Here is an 11,451-nt window from a genome sequence, read left to right on the forward strand (position 1 = left end):
GCACTGGCCTTTTAACTATCCCAAAGCCTGGGACCAAGAGGCATGGAGAGGCCACCTTTAGTTATTATGCACCCAGCCTCTGGAACAACCTGCCAGAGAACCTGAGAGGGGCAGAAACAGTGGACATATTTAAAAGAGATCTTAAAACATTTTTTTTTATCCTCCTATGTTAGCTGTGTAGTAAATACTTCTGTTTTTATTTTCATTGTTTTTATTTGTTTATTTTCCCTGTGAACCACATTGTGTTGCATTCCATGTCTGAAATGTGCTGTAGAAATAAAGCTTGATTTGGGGGCAGCGTCTACTGAAAGAGTGTAAATATTATGTGACTGTTATAAGAAAATTGCATAAATGTTACAACTCCAACCGAAAAAACGGTGTGTCAGTTACCTCAGCGAACTGTAGCCTGGTGAAGCTACTGTATATAAGGTGTCTACTTCTAAAAGATGTCTGTCACGCCCAGATCTGTTTCACCTGTCTTTGTGCTTGTCTCCGCCCCCACTCCAGGTGTCGCCCATCTTCCCCATTATCCCCTGTGTATTTCTACCTGTGTTCTCTGTCTGTTGCCAGTTCGTCTTGTCTTACCAGCGTGCTTTACCGTCTTCCTGTTTCTCAAGTTCTGCCTGCTGTCCTGTACCTGCCTGACTCTGACCAAATTACGAACCTCTGCCTGCCCTGACCTCAAGGCTGCCTGCTGTCCTGTACCTGCCTGACTCTGACCTGATTACGAACCTCTGCCTGCCCTGACCCCGAGGCTGCCTGCTGTCCTGTACCTGCCTGACTCTGACCTGATTACGAACCTCTGCCTGCCCTGACCCCGAGGCTGCCTGCTGTCCTGTACCTGCCTGACTCTGACCTGATTACGAACCTCTGCCTGTCCTGACCCCGAGGCTGCCTGCTGTCCTGTACCTGCCTGACTCTGATCACGAACCTCTGCCTGTCCTGACCCAGAGGCTGTCCCGTACCTGCCTGACTCTGACCTGATTACGAACCTCTGCCTGCCCTGACCCCGAGGCTGCCTGCTGTCCTGTACCTGCCTGGCTCTGACCTGATTACGAACCTCTGCCTGTCCTGACCCCGAGGCTGCCTGCTGTCCTGTACCTGCCTGACTCTGATCATGAACCTCTGCCTGTCCTGACCCCGAGGCTGCCTGCTGTCCTGTACCTGCCTGACTCTGACCTGATTACGAACCTCTGCCTGTCCTGACCCCGAGGCTGCCTGCTGTCCTGTACCTGCCTGACTCTAATCACAAACCTCTGCCTGTCCTGACCCCGAGGCTGCCTGCTGTCCTGTACCTGCCTGACTCTGACCTGATTACGAACCTCTGCCTGCCCTGACCCCGAGGCTGCCTGCTGTCCTGTACCTGCCTGACTCTGATCACAAACCTCTGCCTGTCCTGAACCCGAGGCTGCCTGCTGTCCTGTACCTGCCTGACTCTGACCTGATTACAAATCTCTGCCTGTCCTGACCCCGAGGCTGCCTGCTGTCCTGTACCTGCCTGACTCTGATCACAAACCTCTGCCTGTCCTGACCCCGAGGCTGCCTGCTGTCCTGTACCTGCCTGGCTCTGACCTGATTACGAATCTCTGCCTGTCCTGACCCCGAGGCTGCCTGCTGTCCTGTACCTGCCTGGCTCTGACCTGATTACGAACCTGCCCTTTGCCTGCAACACGTTTCTAATAAATAATCTGAGAACTGTACTATCTGCCTCCTGTGTCTGCATCTGGGTCATACCCGGAGTCGTGATATCACAGTGTTACTGTTCTGGGAATGTTATGTGAACATTACCTAAACGTTATACAACCAACAAAAGAAGGACAGTTACCTCAGCAAACTGCAACCTGGTGAAGGTGCTGGGCGGGGAAGCCACCTTGTAGGTCTTCCTGGGCATCACCCAGGTCTCCAGGGTCTCCAGCTTGCTGGTTGCCAGGTTAGTGGCGTGGTGCTGGACCAGGTAGCCTTGGAACTGGTCCGACTGGAAGTAGAGATGCACTGACACCGGGTGGCCCATGGGGAAATACCTGGCAAACCAAGAGGAAACACTTCTTTTTAACCAACCTTTCTCAACAGACCTTTATCAGTAGCCTGAGTGCAGGTCTGTTTGGGCTATGATGCCAACTGTCACTCATTTTGACCGAGACAGCAATGGAGTTGACAACAACACAAACAAATCTGGGACCAGGCTACTTTATCAGGGTTTTTACATGGCAACACCAGTGGTAACCCAACAGACAGACCCATTGAGATTCCCATTAGTGAACTTGATATGGTACCAGTGCTGTTTAAAAGGCCAATGGTGTAAAATGAGAGTATCTAGATTAATCTATTGAACAACTACTGGAAACTGCTTACAAATGCTAATGTTTGTAGATGCTAAAGTTCACTAGCGGGGCCTTGCTAATGTCTCAGACGCTAAAGTAAAGGTTAGGGGGATGTGCTGTGCTTTCTGTGATTGTGTGAAGGGAAGAGGCATTAATTCAATGACCTATAAAACATCTGTTGCTGTGGAGACTATTATTAAGGCTAGGAATGGACAGACTGACTGAGACCAGACTGCAGTTGTAGCCTGCCCCGGACCAACCCAATACAGTCATTGGGTATATTGGCAGTAATATATTAAGTTAGTCACAGCCCGATGCCTCTGACGATAACCATGACACACCAATTCGTAACACACATATTGTCTAATACAGCGGTTCCCAACCTTTGCCATTCTGGGGACGACCAAATCAATAACTACAACAACAAACTTAAAAATTTTTTTTTTTTTACAAATACTAAATAATATGCGGAGCAGGTAGTCCTCGGACCACAGGTTGAAAACTGCTGGTCTAAAACAAAGAGGTCAAAACACACACACACACACCCTCCACACACATACACTAACAAAGTTGAACTTGTCTGGGACACCATTAAGAAGTCAGCTTGATGTTACAATCAGCTTGCCAGTCCAGGCTATCCCTGACAGCTATATTGTTCTGGGGGCTGTGTGTGTGTGTGTGTGTGTGTGTGTGTGTGTGTGTGTGTGTGTGTGTGTGTGTGGAGTGAGTGAGTGTTTTTTCTGATTCTGTACATGTGGCAGAAGGCTGGCACTGAGAGCAGAGACTACTGGGAAAATAAACAGGGTGTGTTTGTGTTTCTCTCTCTCTCTCTCTCTCTCTCTCTCTCTCTCTGTCTCTCTGTCTCTCTGTCTCTCTCTCTCTCTGTCTCTCTCTCTCTCTCTCTCTCTCTCTGTCTCTGTCTCTGTCTCTGTCTCTGTCTCTCTCTCTCTCTCTCTCTCTCTGTCTCTGTCTCTGTCTCTCTCTCTCTCTCTCTCTCTCTCTCTCTCTGTCTCTGTCTCTCTCTCTCTCTCTCTCTCATGTGTATGTGCCCACCAGCCTTCTCATCAGTATTCCAGTAGTAGAACCAGGAGTCAGTCTGCCTGACAGCGCTGTGTGTGTGTGCCCGTCCCAGCCCGACAGCACTAGCTACCCTGACAAGCAGAACAGCAAATATTTACACCAGCTCACGGAGAGCACTCCACACCCTTCTCTCGCTATCCCTCTCTCCTCCTCCCTCCCTCGTTCCCATTATATAGGGAATAGGGTGCCGTTTGGGACACAGACAGAGATTGACAGAGATGTGTACAATGGCCCCTAGCAGTAATAATAAAGGTTTCCCCACTCTCTGATACTGAGTCAGTTACTCAGTTATTTATTACAGACCTACAGGGTGGGACTGAAGTACTCACAATTTGAAATATACATTGACTCTTGGGGATGCATGACGTTGACGTCTTTGACAGTTGTGTGTCTGTGTGTGTGTGTGTGTGTGTCTGGGTGTGTGTCTGTGTGTGTGTGTCTGTGTGTGTGCTAGAGAGAGAGAGAGAGAAAGAGAGGTAGAGATAGAGAGAGAGGCAAAAGGAGCTAGAGAAAGAGAGAGAGATAGAGATAAAAAGAGAGGTAGAGGTAGAGAGAAAGGAAGAAAGAGAGAAAGGGGGCAGAGGGAGAAAGAGAGCGAGAGAGAGAAGAGAGGTTGAGAGAGCGAGAGAGAGAAGGGAGTGAGAGAGAGAAGAGAGAGTGAGAGAGCGAGAGAGCGAGAAAGAAAGTAGGTGAAAGAGAGAGCATAGAGTGAATGGGGAGAGATGGGGGGAGAGAGAGAGGTAGAGACAGGGAGAGAGAGATAGCGAGAGAGGTAGAGACAGGGAGAGTGAGAGAGAGAGAGAGAGAGAGAGAGAGAGAGAGAGAGAGAGAGAGAGAGAGAGAGAGAGACTGCAGTACATAGAGCCTCCATTCAGCCCTTCCCCACTGGAGTCCCAGCAGGCTGTGAAAAGACAGAAATCCCCCTCTCCTCCCCTCTGTCTCTCCTTCTCTCCATCCCCCCATGGCAGCCCCACCCTGCTGTCTAATACACACACTGTAAGCTCTACAAACATAGCCTCTCATGGCCCCAAACATTGCCCAGTGTGTGTGTGTGTGTGTGTGTGTGTGTGTGTGTGTGTGTGTGTGTGTGCATGCGAGCATGTGTGACAGTTGGGTGTGGATATGTTAGTGTGAAAGACTGAAAATTGCTTGTTTCCTCGCAGCAAATGCTTTTCTCACATGCTCATGATCCCACAATTACAGTTTTGCAGACTGACACGTATACTCACAGATGCCCTCACACACAGAACCTCGTTTCCCTTCCTTCCCAATTTACAGGCAGAGACATGAGTAGAAACAGCTGTAGTTAAACGATAGATATAGGGTGTGTGTGTGCAGCTAGGTGGAAACATGCTTCCTCTCATATTGACTCTGTACCCAGAGACCCCTGCAGCTACCCACAATGCAGAACTACCTGCCTGCCTGCCTGCTATCCAGCCTGCTTATGTGGAACTATACTGGATCTAAAACAGACTGATAATACAAGCTGCCAGCAGCAGAAACATGGGCGTATAGTACATCTCACGTTGGTTGGAACACTGACAATTCCACCAGAATGGTGTCGCATCCCTCCAACAGACTTCTAGACACTTATAGAATCTATGCCAAGGTGCATTGGAGCTGTTCTGGCAACTACTAAAGTACTTTATGTTGGTGTTTCCTTTATTTTGGCAGTTACCTGTGCATTGGCCCTGAGACTCAGCTAACGCAGGTTTCATTTTCTAGCTACCGCAGGTGCTGCCGGTCCCAAACGTGTTGCAACTGTGGTATTACAATACAGTAACAGTTAACTAAGACAAAAGACACGTTGGCTTCAAACTGGCTTCCTGTTTTAGCATCCATCGATGACAGGGATCCCAAATGTGTCATAACAACGGCCATTTCACCCGTGGAAGTAACTGTATGGAGACAAAATACATAAAAGAACCAGCTGACACGTCTCCTGATCCAGGAAGCTAGATGCTATGGATCGCAAATGTATGGTAACACCGGGGTAAATCTACATTGGTAAATGTGTCAACAGTAGGCCTCGTTACTGAACTAACAGTCCCAGCATATACAGCTGCTATGGATCCCACATCTTATCACACCAATCGTAATTCTAGTGACACAGAAATGATACTGGTCTTGAGGGACATGGAGCAGCACCATCCACGACCTATATACAGTACACCGTTCCGTATTTTATCTAACGGGTGGCATCCATTAGTCTAAATATTCCTGTTACGTTGCACAACCTTCAATGTTATGTCCTAATTACGTAAACTTCTGGCAAATTAGGCGGCCCAAACTGTTGCATATACACTGACTATGCGTGCAATGAATGCAAGAGAAGTGACACAATTTCACCTGGTTAATATTGCCTGCTAACCTGGATTTCTTTTAGCTAAATATGCAGGTTTAAAAATATATACTTCTGTGTATTGATTTTAAGAAAGGCATTGATGTTCATGGTTAGGTACACATTGGAGCAACGATACGCACCGCATCGATTATATGCAACGCAGGACACGCTAGATAAACTAGTAATATCATCAACCATGTGTAGTTAACTACTGATTATGATTGATTGATTGATTGCTTTTTAAAAGATACGTTTAATGCTAGCTAGCAACTTACCTTGGCTTACTGCATTCGCGTAACAGGCAGGCTCCTCGTGGAGTGCAATGTAATCAGGTGGTTAGAGCGTTGGACTAGTTAACTGTAAGGTTGCAAGATTGTATCCCTGAGCTGACAAGGTAAAAATCTGTCGTTCTGCCCCTGAACGAGGCAGTTAACCAACCGTTCCTAGGCCGTCATTGAAAATAAGAATGTGTTCTTAACTGACTTGCCTAGTTAAATAAAGGTGTAAAAAAAAAACGGCCAAATCGGTGTCCAAAAATACAGATTTCCGATTGTTATGAAAACTTGAAATCGGCCCTAATTAATCGGCCATTCCGATTAATCGGTCGACCTCTATGCTATACGGATTGTGTTGACATGTGATGCCTTCTGACACCAGATATGTATTTACTATTTTTGTATACGTGTGTGTCAGTGTGTGCGTGTGTGTGTGTGTGTCAGTGCGTGTGCATGTTAGCATGTTATATGCATGCCTGTACACAGTGGTAGAAAAAGTACCCAATCGTCATACTTGAGGAGAAGTAAAGATACCTTTATACAAAATGACTCAAGTAAAGGTGAAAGACTAAAAGTAAAATACTATTTGAGTAAAAGTGTAAAAGTATTTGGTTTTAAATATACTTAAGTATCAAGAGTAAATTAATTGCTAAAATGTACTTAAGTATCAAAATGAAAAGTATAAATAATTTCAAATTCCTTATATTAAGCAAAGCAGCTGGCCACATTTTCTAGTTTTTAAAAATGTACTTAAGGATAGCCAGGGGCACTCTCCAATTCAGACATCGAAGCATGTGTTTAGTGAGTCTGCAAGATCAGAGTCAGTAGGGACGACCAGAGATGTTCTCTTGATAAGTGCGTGAATTAGACCATTTTCCTGTCCTGCTAAGCATTCATCATGTACTGCTGAGTACTGTTGGGTGTCAGGGAAAATGTATGGAGGAAAAAGTAGATCCTTTTCTTTAGGAATGTAGTGAAGTAAAAGTAAAAGTAGTCAAAAATATGAATAGTAAAGTACAGATCCCCAAAATAACTACTGAAGTATTTTTACTGTGTACATGTGTTCAGTGTGTGACCTGAACTGCTTACTAACCTGCAACTGTCATCCTTAGGATCTCCTTGCAGCGAGGCTGCCGCCCTGGCCAGGCCCAGACGAGCAAACGCATGGTAGAGAGTGAGCTGTGTGTCGCTCAGGGTTGCGACCCCATCCGCCTCGTCAAACGCACTCTCCCAGTAGGCCTGGAGGCCAGGGGTCCCCTGGGGCATAGGTCCAAACAGGTAGCCATCCAGTTGGTTCACTATCTCCTGGTTAACACTGGCTTCAAACTTCCTGGCGAAGAACGTAGGACGGGACGTTTGCTGTGAGGAAATGGAGGGAGTAGGAGAGGAGGGGAGAGAAAAACAGAGAGAATATTATAGAAATGGTGGCTTGCTGGGAACGACTGCAGAATGGGAGATGGAGTGAGTGGGAGGTTGTGTGTGTGTGTGTGTGTGTGTGTGAGTGAGTGAGTGAGTGAGTGAGTGAGTGAGTGAGTGAGAGTGAGAGAAGAAAAAGAGTGTGTACATGTGTGTGTGCGAGGAGCAGCTTTGATTTAATATTCTCCCCCACATACAGAAGACGACGAGCAGATACACTGCCACGTCATATCACCCTGGTAAACTGTCTCAGTACCCACGTCTTGTCTTCCATCTCTCTCTCGCACGCACAACAAAGTTCAGGGTTGCGTCTTTCCCCCTGTCAGCTACCAGAGTGGGCTGCTTCTTTCAAACACAAGACAAAACCACAGAAGAAGAACACTTCCTGTTCCCTTTGTACTTCCTGAAACACCAGGGAATCCACAGGAGAAAAATAATCCTCCCTGGCTTCTTACCTTTATCTCTCTCTCTATCCCCCGCTTGCCGATCTCCATGACAACAGACATAAAACACTCAGGAGTCAGTCTGAATTCTCTCCAAAAAAACGATATATGTGCCACTAGGGCCTTGTTGTTAAGGAGCGTTTTTGGGATTAACAATTTTAGATGCATCACATCGTTGTTCCTCGCTAAAGAAAGTTGTGTGTGTGTTTGTGAGAGAGAGAATGTGTGTGTGTGTGTGTGTGTGTGTGTGTGTGTGTGTGTGTGTGTGTGTGTGTGTGTGTGTGTGTGTGTGTGTGTGTGTGTGTGTGTGTGTGTGTGTGTGTGAGGGAGTGTCAGAGCGTGTGGGTGAGTGTGCCTGTAAGTTTGTGTGGGTGATCAGATGCATCACTTTTCTCGCTAGAAAAACAAGGAGTGTCACGTCCACACTTTAAGAGGCATTTCGCTACTTTGCTTATGGCCCACTGAAATGGCTTTGAATGGCTGTGGGAGGCACTTACTGAAATGGCTTTAAATGGCTGTGGGAGGCACTTACTGAAAGGGCTTTAAATGGCTGTGGGAGACACTTACTGAAAGGGCTTTAAATGGCTGTGGGAGGCACTTACTGAAAGGGCTTTAAATGGCTGTGGGAGGCACTTACTGAAATGGCTTTGAATGGCTGTGGGAGGCACTTACTGAAATGGCTTTAAATGGCTGTGGGAGGCACTTACTGAAATGGCTTTAAATGGCTGTGGGAGGCACTTACTGAAATGGCCTTGAATGGCTGTGGGAGGCACTTACTGAAATGGCTTTAAATGGCTGTGGGAGGCACTTACTGAAATGGCTTTGAATGGCTGTGGGAGGCACTTACTGAAATGGCTTTAAATGGCTGTGGGAGGCACTTACTGAAATGGCTTTAAATGGCTGTGGGAGGCACTTACTGAAAGGGCTTTAAATGGCTGTGGGAGGCACTTACTGAAATGGCTTTAAATGGCTGTGGGAGGCACTTACTGACAGGGCTTTAAATGGCTGTGGGAGGCACTTACTGAAATGGCTTTAAATGGCTGTGGGAGGCACTTACTGAAATGGCTTTAAATGGCTGTGGGAGGCACTTACTGAAATGGCTTTAAATGGCTGTGGGAGGCACTTACTGAAATGGCTTTAAATGGCTGTGGGAGGCACTTACTGAAATGGCTTTAAATGGCTGTGGGAGGCACTTACTGAAATGGCTTTAAATGGCTATGGGAGGCACTTACTGAAATGGCTTTGAATGGCTGTGGGAGGCACTTACTGAAATGGCTTTAAATGGCTGTGGGAGGCACTTACTGAAATGGCTTTAAATGGCTGTGGGAGGCACTTACTGAAATGGCTTTAAATGGCTGTGGGAGGCACTTACTGAAATGGCTTTAAATGGCTATGGGAGGCACTTACTGAAATGGCTTTGAATGGCTGTGGGAGGCACTTACTGAAAGGGCTTTAAATGGCTGTGGGAGGCACTTACTGAAATGGCTTTAAATGGCTGTGGGAGGCACTTACTGAAATGGCTTTAAATGGCTGTGGGAGGCACTTACTGAAATGGCTTTAAATGGCTGTGGGAGGCACTTACTGAAATGGCTTTGAATGGCTGTGGGAGGCACTTACTGAAAGGGCTTTAAATGGCTGTGGGAGGCACTTACTGAAATGGAAAGGGACTGGAGACGGGAAAATAAATGACAACTGGAAGGAGGTGGGAGAAAAATTAATGAAGGCTCATAAGTGCTGATGTCAACAATGGCTAATTGGCGTTTGTAAATTCTCTAGAAGATGGTGTGTGCAGTGTTTTCCACTAGCGCCGGCTGTCGGCTATACAGTCGATTACAGTCATTTTCAGCCAGGTACTTTTTCCCACTTAAATGACTTTTCAATTCGCTAGTCAGACAAAAGTCTGCCGATACCTCTCCCGCTAGAATGAACGATATGCATCCTCTAGCCATCTACTGATAGGACAGGCGCCTGTCAGTCACGAAGTGAGCGATGACAGGGAAACCCCGCTGGTTTGACAGTCTGCTGTCTGCCCCGCCTCTCTGGTACTTGGGTGTGTGTTGTGTGTCCTGTGGTTGCAGTCAAATGTCTTTACACTACAGGTTGGTGGCGCCTTAATGGGATAGAATGGTCTCGCGTACCGTGTACAGGAACAATAGGTAGGTTAGTAGAGAGAGAGTCTCACACTGGTCTAAAATATGATAAAAGAAAACAGATTGAATCGTTTCAAAAGCTATTGATACTTATATGGTATTTTTATATGGTCTTTTCAAAATGATTAGATATACAGTAGTTCTATTGATTGAATCAAACTGTTGACAGTGGAGTAGTCAACTGCTGCTTCCTGTGTGGCAAAGCCCATGTTTAACACCTGCTTCATTCTTCAATAATACCTGTACTACAGACAGCTGAGAAAATGCCTCTTAAAAGTGCCTCTTAAAAGGAAGCTGGTAGCCTGTGGAAGTCAGCAGACTCTTGCAGGATTCTGTAAAGGCTCAGTGAAGGCAAAATTATTCTATGTTATTTATATCAGTGTTATTTCCTGACAGTTGCTGGTTGAAAATACAATCTAGCATTAGAATGTACCACCAAAAATAGAGCTTGTTCGGCAAAAAAAATATCATCTTAACTCCCCTCCCACCCCAGCCCCGGGGAGCGTGTCTGGGTACTTTGTCTATTTGGCTGGCTACTCCATGTGCTTGTGGAAAACACGGTGTGAGTGGGGTGTTAGGATGATGGATGGATGAAGGGTGGAGGATATGATTAATAGTATTCTCTCTCTCCGTTTGTCTCTGTCTCTATGTCTTCCTTTATCTCTCTCTACGTCTGCCTCTCTGCCCCTCCGTGTCCCTCTCTCAGTCCCTCCATCCCTCTCTCTTCCTCTCTCTCTCCATCCCTCTCTCTCCATCCCTCTCCCTCTCTCTCTCATCCCTCTCTCTTCATCTCTCTCTCCATCCCTCTCTCTTTTGTCATGTCTCTCTCCATCCTTCTCCATCTCTCTCACACACACTCTTCATCTATCCCTCTCTCCCCATCCCCTGCTTCACACTGATGCAGGCAATGGTTGACACTTTAAACAATGCTACCTTATATAATGTTACTTACCCTACATTATTCATCTCATATGCATACGTATATACTGTACTCTATATCATCGACTGTATCCTTATGTAATACATGTATCACTAGCCACTTTAACTATGCCACTTTGTTTACATACTCATCTCATATGTATATACTGTACTCGATACCATCTACTGTATCTTGCCTATGCTGCTCTGTACCATCACTCATTCATATATCCTTATGTACATATTCTTTATCCCCTTACACTGTGTATAAGACAGTAGTTTTGGAATTGTTAGTTAGATTACTTGTTGGTTATTACTGCATTGTCGGAACTAGAAGCACAAGCATTTCGCTACACTCGCATTAACATCTGCTAACCATGTGTATGTGACAAATAAAATTTGATTTGATTTTGACAGTAGCTCATGAACATGTTGCCCTGCTCCCTCAATCTCCCTCTTTCCCTCCTTCTCCTCTCTTCCTCTATATCTCCATCCCTTGCTTCT

General features: G+C 46.2%; 1 protein-coding gene across 1 annotated transcript in view; it reads right to left on the reverse strand.

The window, feature by feature from the left end:
- The window catches only part of LOC110485733 (xylosyltransferase 1), a 127,837-nt gene that overhangs the window by 18,742 nt on the left and 97,644 nt on the right, over positions 1-11,451 (reverse strand). Inside the window, exons 8-9 of the mRNA XM_036940395.1 lie at positions 7,114-7,379; positions 1,826-2,021 (exon numbers count right to left, since the gene is read on the reverse strand). Of these exons, the coding sequence (XP_036796290.1) occupies positions 1,826-2,021; positions 7,114-7,379 (462 nt within the window). The remainder of the gene's footprint in view (positions 1-1,825; positions 2,022-7,113; positions 7,380-11,451) is intronic.

Source organism: Oncorhynchus mykiss, chromosome 13, assembly GCF_013265735.2.
Source record: "Oncorhynchus mykiss isolate Arlee chromosome 13, USDA_OmykA_1.1, whole genome shotgun sequence".
Taxonomy (NCBI): Eukaryota; Metazoa; Chordata; class Actinopteri; order Salmoniformes; family Salmonidae; genus Oncorhynchus; species Oncorhynchus mykiss.